This window comes from Microtus pennsylvanicus, chromosome 3 (genome assembly GCF_037038515.1).
Source record: "Microtus pennsylvanicus isolate mMicPen1 chromosome 3, mMicPen1.hap1, whole genome shotgun sequence".
Taxonomy (NCBI): domain Eukaryota; kingdom Metazoa; phylum Chordata; class Mammalia; order Rodentia; family Cricetidae; genus Microtus; species Microtus pennsylvanicus.
Window position 1 is genome coordinate 61147176 of NC_134581.1, and position 12930 is coordinate 61160105.

General features: G+C 43.5%; 1 protein-coding gene across 14 annotated transcripts in view; it reads right to left on the reverse strand.

Annotated features, from left to right (window-relative positions):
* Parp6 (poly(ADP-ribose) polymerase family member 6) overlaps positions 1–10056 on the reverse strand; it is a 32067-nt gene extending 22011 nt beyond the window's left edge. For 5 of the 14 annotated variants that reach the window (XR_012910005.1, XM_075965664.1, XM_075965663.1 and 2 more), the window contains exons 1-9: positions 9928–10056; positions 8615–8871; positions 5492–5686; positions 4804–4881; positions 3824–3918; positions 3319–3379; positions 3018–3108; positions 2344–2410; positions 540–689 (exon numbers count right to left, since the gene is read on the reverse strand). Coding sequence is in view for 11 of the 14 variants with exons in the window: in XM_075965664.1 (XP_075821779.1) it covers positions 540–689; positions 2344–2410; positions 3018–3108; positions 3319–3379; positions 3824–3918; positions 4804–4881; positions 5492–5494 (545 nt within the window). In the remaining 3 variants the exon portion in view is untranslated. Of the gene's footprint in view, positions 1–539; positions 690–2343; positions 2411–3017; positions 3109–3318; positions 3380–3823; positions 3919–4803; positions 4882–5491; positions 5687–8614; positions 8872–9480; positions 9856–9916 lie in introns of those variants that run through there. The other 9 variants (XR_012910006.1, XM_075965666.1, XM_075965658.1 and 6 more) reach the window with 6 other exon arrangements.
* Positions 10057–12930: the final 2874 nt, after the last annotated feature.

Consider the following 12930-nt stretch of genomic DNA (forward strand, 5'->3'; position numbering starts at 1 on the left):
TAGGTATCAGCACCTCCTACATAAGAGCAAGAAGAGAGTGTCTATGTCTCTGCTTCTTTATGATAAGAAATAAAGATGAGAGATGAAGATAAGATGAAAAGATAAAGAGCTGAAAAGATGGCTCAGCAGTTCTTACAGAGGACCTGGATATGATTCCCAGCACCTACATGGCAGCTTACAGCCAAATGTAGCTCCAGTTCCAGGGGATTCAATACCCTCTCCTCTGGCCTCTAAGGGCACTAGACACACACATAGAGCAAGCAAAACACCTTTAAACATAATTTTCTAAAATGATGGAAAAATAATACATATGCCTCCAAAAGATAGGTATTGTGCTTTACATAAGGGATGAGTTATAAATACTGAATCAAAGTAGAAAGGTAAGGATACAAAGGGGACCAGGACCATGTGTCACTATTATTATGTAAAAGGTACAGAATTTACTAGACTCAGAGAAAAGACAGAAGAAATTATTTTAGGCATTCCAGAAGGTGATAAGACAGATAATTGGAAATGATCAATTCTAGGAAAATATTTACTTGGGAATGGGTGAGAAGATGCTGAGGCCAGCTCGGAACTTCTTGATGGTACCACTTGCTTTGAACCAACTGTGTCTCTTCTCCTGCTGGGTCTTCAGGAAATCGTTGCTCAGATGTTTCCATTGTTGGGATGTAAACATACCCAGGATCCTAGGACAAGAGGATTAGGCAAGATCAGGCAAAAAAGGACAAAAAGAAGCAACTAATCTCCAGACTCAGAGACTATAAAGCTAGTTTTGACAGAATGTTTGCAAAGCCTCTCTTGATATGACACTGGCATATGAAAATACTATCTATCCTAAAGCACCATCTTCATCCTAGGACTAAACACTCACTCCTGTTACCTAACCAACAAGCCAGAATATTTCTGGAGACATTATAAAGGAGAACCTTCAGACTAGAAACCACAGTCTGGATTTAGTGCCACAGATAACTACACTGAAAACAGAATAGAAGGGGTAGGGCAGAAGAGAATATAACCTTCTACTTTGCAATTAGTGCAATGACTATGGATATGCGATACCAATAATGTTAGGTGAAAAACTACATCCCTGAATTTATAGTCTTCACCTTGCAACCCAACTTGTCAATCATTTCACTTGTCCTTGACCAGTTCTTTGTAGGATTACCATAGGCTATCATGATAAAACCTCATCAGCTTCTTCAAACTCAAAATTTTACCTATAACCAATAACTTCCTTTTCTTCTCATTAGAGAAATCATGAGGTGTTAGCTTCCCTAATTTTCCAACCCTAATACAAAAGCTGTTTCTCCTTCAACCCTTATCTCTAGCCCTTCATTCTCTGGAGAAAAGGTGACTCTCATATTAAGACTGACTTCTCTATTTGGGCTCTACCACCATCTTCTGTCCTTAGGGGCCATGATCAAACATCTTCCTGTCCGGTCAGTTCCTTTCCCAAAGTCTGTAAGATACTTCATTTTTCTGCATCTCAGCTAGGCAAGTGTTCTACCTCTGAGATCTATCTTTAAGGGGGTCAAGATTCCTTTGGCCTAGTTTTAGTGTTTCTTCTTCTGTCCACCATCTTGAAGGATTCCTGGATACTTTGGGTATTAAAAAGTTTTTTGCCTTCGATTCTATTTTCTTTTCACCCTATCATCCTCTTCTTTAACAATCTTACATCTTATAGCATCGATCTACAGCTGGCTGTTCTGTAGACCAGGCTGAGATCCACCTTACAGAGATCCACCTGCCTCTGCCTCCCGAGTACTGGGATTAAAGGTGTGTGCCACCACCAACCCGATCTGGCTTCCTAAATTTATTTTAACTTTTCCTAAGAATATTTTAGGAGGCCATTTCTGGAAAAAAACACGATGTTCAAGGCTTTGACACATTTGTGGTTAGAGTCTGGATTGTGAATGCCCCCCAAAGGTTAACATGCTGAAGGCTTGGCTCCCAGTCTGGGACACTATTGGGAAGTGGCAGAATATTGAGGAGGCAGGACTTGGTTGAAGAAGGGAGCACACCGTTGCAGGGGATATTGGTACCCTGAGCCTCATGTGTATGTGTCTGTCTTTCTGTCTGTGTTTGTCAGCACACTGTAAATTGAACAGACCCCTTCTACTACATGCTTCTACAATGATGTATTGTGATGTCAAAGATATAAATAGGGTCAAGTTATAATAGGCTGAAACTGCTAAACTGTGAGCTAAAATAAAATTTTCTTTCTTCTAAGTTGAATAATTCAGGTATGTTGTAACAGAAATGGAAAGCTGACTAAGATAAGTATTTCTCAATACTTTTCCATCACATGTCCATGAACAACAACAACAAAAAAGTTCTTACTTTTTTAATTGAAGACCTAGCCCAAACCCTTCCTTATTCGATGGCTGGAAAACCTCAATGGATGGTTCTGCAAAGAGAAGAAAAAGTTTCCAATGTGTGCATAACTCTAATCTCTACAAAGTCTAAAGTCACAGTTCAGTAGGACAGCTTCCTCAGATTCTAGACACAGTAGCTGATAGGTACTCTCAGGCAAATCCAACTTGCAGTTAAAGATAGCTCTGAATGTGGCTGAATATAAAACTGTAACTTACTTAAAACATTATAAAAATTTTGTAATTTTTTTTTTTTGGTAACTTGGTTGTTCAGTTCTTGAGTGTGGATTTTGAAGAGGACAATGTGTTGGAATGTCAAAAGTTGGACATGCCTGCATAATGGAGGAAGAAAACTTGAGGCAGCAGTAAATTCTAGAAGCCATTTAATAAACTTTAAATATTTTCAGTCGGAAGTTGGGAGGTTTGAAGAAGAACAAATATCTTCAGGTCAGAGAAAACAATTTCACAAATCAAGAAGAAGGCTATCAGATGAGTGGGGATGAGGACACTAATGACAAGAAATAGAAAACAAAGGGTGAGCACAAAGGTCTTATTTCCAACTTTATTTCTACTTCAATTAACTTAGTACTTTGGATCAGACTATACTCAGATTACCCACTTGTCCAATGTCACTGTCTTTACCTGGTCCATCAAGGTACTGGGAGAGAGAAAACCGTAGCCTCAACACAATCGGTTCTGTCCGAAGGACCTTCCAAGCTGTAGATACTTCCTCCTAAGAGAGTAAGAGAAATTATTTCTGGTTTACAACAGAGAGAAATGGACACATATATGCACATAACAGTATACACCATTGTTCGTTGATGGTTTAGGAATGACAGAGGTGTAGAATATAGGCTCCAAATACAGCACTCAAGAACAAGACACCAGGCCTACATGAAAAAAAACCGTAAGGCAAGCTACACATACTGTTGGCACTACTTACATCGAGGAAGCTGATGTTGATATGGAGGTCAATGTCCACGTCATCAATAGTTCCATATTCTCTACAGAGACACAGGCAACCACAAGGGAGGCTCATTAAGACAGAAGGGACTAGAGAGGTAAAGAAGGTAAAGAACTAGCCCTGGGAACATGAGAAAGGGTGGAAGAGAGCTCCATACTTAGACCTTAGTTACACAGAGAAACTCTGCCTCAAAATAAACAAACAAAAAACAGCAACAAGAAAAAGGTCTTAGCTATGTATCAGATCACTTATGACCATAACCCTTCTTATCCCAAAGGGAACTAGTGACCTAAACGTATTTAGGATAAGCGGGAATAGCTAAGAAAACTAGTTCTAACTCCTATCTCCTATGGTCAGCCATTTTTATTTTTAAATACTCTGAGTAACCTTCTATTGCTAAACGCATAAATTTATCAGTACATTACACCATCAAAAGAAATTCTAGCCTTTTAAAGATCCTTGTCATCCTGAAGTTGAGTCCCACCTGATGGACACAGAGTTCTCACTGTAGATCTCCTTCACTGCTTCAATGTCCGCGTCAAGCTGTGGGTGTCTATACAGGTCAGCTGCACAGCTCCCCTGATTCAGCATAAAAATATTAATGGTAGCAGAGGTGGAAAGAGATAAACAAAGGGGAAGTAAGAAAGAGAGAATAAACAGAACATGCAGACACACCAGGAACAGGAAAGATGAAAGGGCAGCACATAGGCTCTTGGGGAGAACTCTAACACATATTTCAGGGAACAAGACTCTATTCCAGCCTAAGAAAGTTTCAGCAGACCAACAGGCAGTTTTGCTTTAAGAGTTCATATTCTCAAGCTCTAGCCTTTCCTCTCAAATTTTGCCTTCTACAGAAATTCAGACGAGTTCTATCTGAAAAGCATCCTGAGAGTCTGAACAGTTTTGCTTAGGAATGCAATTGTTAGCAATTGCATTTTTCTGGGTGGCAATGATAATGACATTCTCCGGGAGCCATTTAAGATTTGATCCTGGGCTGGAGAGATGGCTCAGCAGTTAAGAGCATTGCCTGCTCTTCCAAAGGTCCTGAGTTCAATTCCCAGCAACCACATGGTGGCTCTCAACCATCTGTAATGAGGTCTGGTGCCCTCTTCTGGCCTTCAGGCATACACGCAGAAAGAATATTGTATACATAATAAATAAATAAATAAGTTTAAAAAAAAAAGATTTGATCCTAATAATGAAATGACTCTCTCTGAGAATGAGAGAAGAAAATAATAATTTCTAACTAACATAAGGGTCCCCTTCATGTGGAGGATGCAGTTTACTACGGGATAACAAGTCCTAGGTATAAGCAAGGACAATGAATCAGTTCTGAAAGATTCCTATCAGATCCCACTAACATTTTATCTCATTTCATCTCTGTTCAGTAGAACTTTCCTTCTGATGTACCCAGCATATAAAATCTAAATCATCCAACAATGAGTTTGAGGGAATGCACTTCACCTGAACTCCATATAGAAATTCCTCTGATTCATTATCTCCTTCTGAATCATCATCATTCCAGAACTGGCCTTTGATGTCCTGGAGATAAACAACAATAACAAAAACACTGAAGCACCATCCTTTGTTAGGTCCTTGTTATTACATGGGCTAGGGTAGGGCAAAAGGATGGAAAACAGATTCTCACATTTCTTGGGAATAAGTAACTGAAGCCTGAATCCTTTTACACCTTTCACTTCACTCTGACTGAGTGCAATACTATCTAAGTCTAGCTCTGACTCGGTGGGGCAGAGAACATCCTAAGCTCTGCATCGTCACTTCCTCATCTCCCTTGTTTTGTATTCTCTCTGAGGCAGGGTCTTACTCTATAGCCCTGGCTAGCTCAGACCTTGCAGCAATTCACCTGCCTCAGTTTCCCAAATGCTGGGATTACAGATGCAAGCCACCACAGCCAACCTCACCTCTACTCTTTTATCTCCTAGTCTTTCTTCATCTCTCCCCTTCCTTTCAAAGAGAACAGCCCTATACAGCTCAAGTGACACTTTTTCCATACTCCTCCTTCTTCCTTTAACTTCAAATAGCTACTTCCAAAAGGGCAAGAGGGGGGAAATACCAGGAAAAGGTAAAGTCAGCCTCTGTCTTATCTGCCCCTTAGATGACTAGTCCAGTGACACAAGGAGTCAGTCCTCACCATTGGGTCAGTGAGTCTCACACACACTCTCAGGTCAGTGCTAGGCAGCACCCCTCCATACCACCAATCGAACCCAGGCCAACAAGATGAGCATTTAGGAGATCACAGAATGAGACAAAGGAGGTGATGATGTCATAGGTACTGGCGATCTGCTGGAGATGGCAGACTCTGCTGTTGTGGTAATAAGTCACTGTCCTATGGAAAGTAAATAACAATTGGGTTCACTACTTATTAGCTGGATAGTATATATACAGTTATATTTTGTCCAATTACAGACACATGTAAAGAGGCATAATGCACATAAACACATAGACTTTACTTCTTTAACCAAGCTGAAGGCACTGTCAGTAGAATATACACCTGTCTATTACACTCAAAGTTGAAAGTTGGAACTGGAGTAAGTATCTGCTCTAGTCTATAAGGTTACAATAACCTTAAAACCAAAAGTAACAATGGCAGGACCAAACTGCTATGCTTCTGTGTCCACTCAGTTCATTTATGAGCAGCTTTCACAATACCAAGCCTCATCAGCCTTATGAACCAGAACCAGATTCTTTTTAGACTCTTTGCTCCTATTTTCCCATATTGGGCCACTATCACTTTTTTTCTTTACATGTCTATGTGTGTGCAAGCAAATGTGTATAAAAGTACACGTGAATGTGCGTGTGTAGGCCTCCAGGGCTGACTCTTGGAGTCTTTCTCATTCATTTTCTGCCTGACTGAGACAAGATCTCTCAACTAATGCTGTACTTCACCAGCACAGGCTAGTTTAGCTAGCCACCTTGCTGAGATCCTATCTCCACATTCCCAGAGCTGGAATTATACGTAGCCACCATGCCCACCTGACATTTATGTAGGTTCTGGGGACCCAAATTCTAGTTCTCACACTTCCATGACAGGCATTTTAGCCAACAAGCCATATCTGCAACCCCTCATTATTGCTTTTAAAACATCAGCTTTAGTTGAGCTTGGTGATTCACACCCATAGTCCCAGCAATAAGGAGGGATCTATGGTCAAGAAGATAACATCTTTGAGGTTAGCCTAGAATACTTTGAGGACTCTGTCTCAAAAATAAATTAATTCAAGGGGGCTGAAGAGATGACTTAGTAGTGCTCTTACAGAGGCCCTGAGTTGGGTTCCCAAGCATCCACAGCAGGCAGTTCATAACTGCCTATAACTCTAGCTCCAGGGGATCTAACACAAATATTCATAAAACTAAAAATAAATCTTTAAAAAATAATAGCAACATTACTAGAAGCCATTATATGACAACCATCTAATTCAGAGTTCTCAATAACACCGACGATGCTCTGGTAAAATTTATCTGAGTTGTCATGGCTGAAACAATGCTCCAGGGTCGTCTCAGAACCTAACCTCCACATAGTTACAGTAATGACCCAACAAGCACTCAGAAAAAGCACTAACCTCCTCCCCACTTCTAATCCTAGAAGACCTCCATATTTTTAGCATCACTGAAGTCTTCACTTGCATCAGGTCATGAAAAAACAACTCAGCTATGAAATTATGAAGGCTTGAACGATAACAGATGTCAAAGCTACAGTAACAGTAGGCTTTCAAAGCTTTCTGCTGCTCTCTAGATCAGTAGGTCACAAACATTACCTACACATTACCTGGGGAGCTTTCAACTTAGACCAACACATAGCCCTATTCCATAACCAATTAGTACAATTTCACACGAATTAATCCTGAACGTTAAGTCAGTTAAAAACTCTCTACTATTAAGCCAATACTAGGAACCACTAGTCCTTCCTGGCTCCACATATACCTCAATCTAATCCATTCCAAACTACTCAATGGTGTTCTTGGTCCTTAATGTGATTCTACCAAACCTTACTTTTCTACATCATCGGTTCTAGGTGGGCTGGTGTGACTACAGCATCAGTATTACCTGAGAACTTGCTAAAATGCCAATCTTAACCCTTACCCCCTGAGATTTAGTGAAGCAGAAAAACCAGAACTGGAATGCAGTGATGTTTTAACAAGCCCTAAAGTTATTATTCTGCATGATAAAATCTGAGAACCATCCCACAAGGTCATTGCATCTTCCAAGGGTCTGTCGTTTCTTCTCAGAGACCAAGTTAAACTTGGTAATTGGTTCAGTATGGGGCTATAAAGCACAATACCAAAATAAACTCTACATAGCAGTCCTTGAGCTGACTGTACTACCTCACTGACCAAAAAGTAATATGCAAAAGTCAATTACAACTCAAGTTCTTAGAGATAACCTGATATCTGACAATTGCTTTAAAACACTACTGGGGGTTTGGGAGGACAAGTATGAGCAAAGTACAATCGTATGTATGAAAACACTCATTGTTTTGTACATCAACTAGAATTTTAGTTTTAAAAATTAAATACTATCCCATTTTCAAATAAAATAAGTGTGAAAACAGATGAAATAAACTTTGCAAAATGTTGATAACTGTGAGTCAGACATAGTGGCATGTCTTTAACTCCAGCATTCTGAAGGCACAGGCAAGTGGATCTCTTTGAGTTCTTAGCCAGCCTGGTCTACACAACGAGCTCCAGTACAAAAACAAAACAAAAAAATGTTGGTAACTGATGAAGCTGAGAAAAGTACACAAGGGTTTCTTATATTCCCTGCTTTTTGGTGTATAGTTGAAAAATTCTGCAATTATAAAATCAAAGGCTCTCCCTAGAAAACCAATTCTGCACGTCAACAGGAAGATTCCCCTTGTCTCCTTGCTGTTCTTCAAACACAGCAAGCATAGTCACACTACACAGCCTTGTCTCCGCTGTTCTCCCCTTTTAGGATGGCCTTTTACGATAGCCACACTTTGGTCACAGGTCACCTTAACTACCTCTATAAAATACCTTACACTAAAAAATCCCAACAGTAATAATAATACCTGTCCCTCCCCAATTATTTCCTTCCCCACACTCGGACACACATTTATCTCTCACCAGACTGTAAGCTCTACAAGCAAAGATCCGTACTGTTCTCAGCCTCTATAACACATTTACTGAATCAGTCAATGATCCCTCAGCTATGTACCAAACGGGAGATAAATATAAGAACCGCTTCTATGCATCAACAATAATCACACAAAATGCTTTTTAAAAAGCAAGATTTCATTCACCTTCAAGAGCAGCAAGAAGCAAATTCTGAAGTTCTGGAGACTGGAGTTCTTTTGAGATTTGAAAATAAACAGTCAAGCGCTGATCTGGACAACCACGGAGGGATACAAGGGAAGGAGCACTGCTCTTCAGCCTGGGTTCTCTGGGAAGGGTGGGACGATGGCAGCTGAGGCGAGAAGTGCCAGCTCTTTCAAGGTCTTTCACCCTAAGTCAAGAAACACTGAGCATGTCTTCAAGGCTTGCTGCTTGGCTTCTGTTGCTATTAAAAGGACAGGGGGGAAAATCAGTTTTTCCAAGGAAAAGACGGTTATGAAATGAAATGACCAACTTTTCAAACCAAGCTGTTTTAGTGGGAAAGATTTGAACCCTCAACACTGAATGCTCTTCCCTCAGGAATGAGGAGTAGATTTAAAAGCTGGAGAGAGGAAGGTTTGTGGATCGTGGAATTCCCAGACATAAAAAAAAAGGGGGGGGGCCTGAAAGATGACCTAGTTCAAAGTTCTCATGTAATATTCCAAGCTAAGGAAGTCACAACTTGCCTGAGGAACTCGAATATTTGATAGGTCCTAAATACATTCATTTTTCATGGGATGAAGCAGTAACTAACACAGAGGTTACTAAACTAAGAGACGAAAACAGAGCTGGACCCTTTGAAGAGGAGCTGGGCCAAATAGGGACTATCAGAGTGACCAGAGAAGAGCGCTGTTTCGCTCAGTGTTTGTTTATTTTGGGTGATGGCAGCTGGCCCTAACATGCTTGATCTGTTCCTATAAGATTATGCCAAAGGTAAATCTGCCGTAGAACGACTCACAAAGGTCTTTCTCTCTAAGTCCACAGGCACTTTCCAGAGTGACCATCTGACATCTACCTAGTCACAGAAGCCTCTGATCTCAACGTCTCCACTCTGGGCTTGCCTCCCAGCTCTGTGTGCTAGCAGAGGAAAGCTCCAACAGGAACGACAGAAGGACTAAGCTACTAAACAAAGGCGAAGCGGGGCGCGGAGGGGCGAGTCCAGCCGGCCAGCGCTAAGCCGGGCACCCGCGGAGGGAGAGGACCGGGATGCTCGCCGAGGACACCTGCGCTTGCAGGACAGGGCCTGAGGCCTCTTCTCCAGGTGTCCCCCGTAGGCCCCCAGCCCCGGCCTTCCCCGTTAAGAAGCCGTCTGCGGCTCATCACCGCCAGCCGCCCAGCCGAGCGAAGCCTGTCATCGCCCCTCACTCGGTCCCTCAGGCAGGGCGGACCCCTCCCGCCGCCCGGCCGCCCCGCCCCATCCCGCTCCGGCCTCCCCCGACACGCCAGCCTACAGTGTACTCACGGCGACCCCGGGCCGCGCGCGGCCGCCGCGGAGGGGACGAGCGGCCCGGGACGCCCCGCGGGGGCGGAGCGGCAGGCCAAGGGGCGGGGACCGAGGCGGGCGGGCGAGGTCGCGCTCCCACGCCTCAGCGTGCCGTCCCGGGCACGCTGGGCCACTCTGCGCATGCTCGGGCGAGGACACTGCGGTCACGTGTCTCGCCTCCACCCAACCGCTGTGCAAGCTGAGCCTGGGCGTGTCCCCGCCCCGGGATGCCAGCCTGGGCGCGCGTGCGCAGTGACCGATAGCTGAAGGCGTGAGGGAGCGAGTGGGTGGCGCCTGTTCCTTGGGTCCCTGAGGGCGAGGGAGGAAGAGGTGCTCCCGATTCGCCAAAAAATGTTTTTTCTTTGTCGCCTCGTGTGGTTGGGAGGACTGCGGAAGGAAAGCAATTTAGACTGTCTATATAGAGATACTGAGGCATCCCCTCTGTGCAGGTTGAAGCCAGGTTCCCCCCCCCAAAAAAAAATCAAAAATTAAGATTCTTAAATCTGCCTCGCCCCCATGCACTGTTGCTGGGTGTGCTGGAATCTACCTGGCCTTCGGGACACACAACCTTAGTGGGTTAGGGCCATAGCTCACTAAGTAGAGTGCTTGCCTGGTATTCACAGAGCCTTGGTTTCTGCACACCTGTGTAAACCCTGTGTGGTGCAGCAAACCTCTCATCTCAGCATTCAGGGAGTTGAGGCAGAAAAATTCAAAGTCATTCTCAGCTACATAGCAAATTCAAGACCAGAATGGGATGTGTAAGAACATCTCAGAAGATAACTAAATAAAAGATTTTAGTGGAAGTGGAAGAGATGGCTCCGCAGGTAAGAGCCAGTGGTTGCATTGCCAAGGACCTGGGTTCAGTTCACAGCACCCACATGGCAGCTCACAATAATCTGTAACTGCAGGTTCAGGGGATCTGACACCCTCTTTTGGCTACTAGGAACCAATGTGGTGCGCACACACACACACACACACACACACACGAAAACACTTGTTTAAGTGATTTTATGTGAGATCAAAGCTTGGTTTGAGCACTTGGGATTTTTCACTGGGCTCTAGATTTTCTCCTTGCTTACTCATGGTTCCCATCTGGATATTAGCAAAAGGCCCCCAGGTAGCTGACTGCTAACAAGCTTCAATATTTGTTACATTGTAATTACTTAAAAAAAAAAAGAGGGATATACTCCAGTCTTATAGTGCAAAAGTTCATAGTAGTACAGAAGGGTGTAAGCATTGTGCCTCAGATGGAAAAATATTCTGGCAGTCGGGAGGCAGGGAATAGCACAGGTCACAGTAAGGATAGCAGCTTGCTTACAGCCCTGCTCTGGGGAAAGGTTTTCCCAATGTAACAGTTCTGTTCAGGTAGGAAAGGGCTTTCCCAGCAAAGTTGTTGCAGCTAGACTCTGGTGCCAGAAGTGTAACAACTCGGCTCTACTAGGGGAAGGTTTCCCCAGTGAAAGTGTTACATCCCTGTTCTGCTGCTTACTGGTTGAAGTTGTAACAACTCGGAGCTGCTAGGGTAAGGCTCTCCCAGGGAATGTGCTACAATGCTGCTTGGCTCCATCTTTGCTCTGGTGAAAGAAGGTCTTCACCCTCACCTTATTCAAGAGATTTATTAGGAGGGAAGAATCCAGGGGAGCGGCTGTCTCTGCCACGGTGGAAAAGGGGCAGCAGCAAACAGAACAGGTGCAGGGCTTATATAGGACTTCTTAGGAGCGGAGTTTTCCAGGGAGATTGTCAGGGTGGGAATCGGTCAGATTTCAGGCCCTTGAGCTCAGATTGGTTTAGATTTCTGCTCAGATTGGTTGGTTTTTTGCTCGGGGATTGGTTCATTTTCCTGCCCTGGAATTGGTTAGTTTTCAGCTTAGTTGATCAGGGCCAGATTTGGCTCTGGTTTCAGAGACCAAATTATGTTTCCTTCATTGACCTTTAAAATTTTTTTTTTCTTTTTTGACTCTAGTTTTAGGGCCAGGGCATATTTCTAATTCTAGGGACAAAGCGTCTTTCTTTGGCACTGGTTTCAGGGTCAGGGTGTGTTTCTTTGGCTGGCTCTTTTACCCTACAAAGGGGTTTGCCATACTCATAACCATCACATAGTCTTTGAGAGCCACGCACTGTGGAAATGTGCTCAACGTAGTGTTTTTAAGAAACCACAAGAATTTTGTCCCGTGAATGAAATGTCAAACTCTAGACTCCCACAACCTCCTAGGATTCCTTCCCTCTCTAACCCCTTCCCTCTCATGCTCACGTACTCACGGTGACTATCAACTGCTTTATAGGTATGATCTTCCTGACTTTGTTCATTTCCCTAAGCACACATATCCTGTCAGTTAGCTCCCCCCACCGTGACGTGTGTGAGTGCATATGTGTATGTGTGTGTGCACTCTGCCTTATTTTTTGAGACAGGGTCTCTCATTGAAAGTGAAGTTCTTCAATCGGATAGACTGGTTAGCCAGTGAGCCCCAGGGATTCTCCTGTCTCAGTGCTGGGATTACAGATGGTACAACTGCACCTCACTTTTTACATGGGCCCAGAGGATCTGAACTTGAATCTTCATGCTTTCGTGGCAATTTTTTACTGACTGAGTCATCTCCCCAGGATCAAATCAGTCACCATCATCACAGTTGTGTTAATATGTGTTGTTGAACACTCACCTCTGACCCTAACCGCTGTTTACTGTTAATCTTAGAAATCACAGTGGTTACCACAAGTGACCCTCACAAAATTGGGTCTGTTGACATCCCTTCACAGAAAGGGGGAGTGAGGAGGGCTGTAGACCCTCACTGGAGATTTCAGACATTTCCCTGCGTGACTTCCTCCAGCACCATACCTAGACACTCACTGGAGATTTCAGACATTCCCTGCATGACTTCCTCCAGCTCCATGCCTTCTCAGCCACAATGGGCTGAAATTTCTCTGGAATCATGAGCCAGGCATAAACCTTTTCTTCCATAATTTGTTCCTGTCAGGTCTTTTACC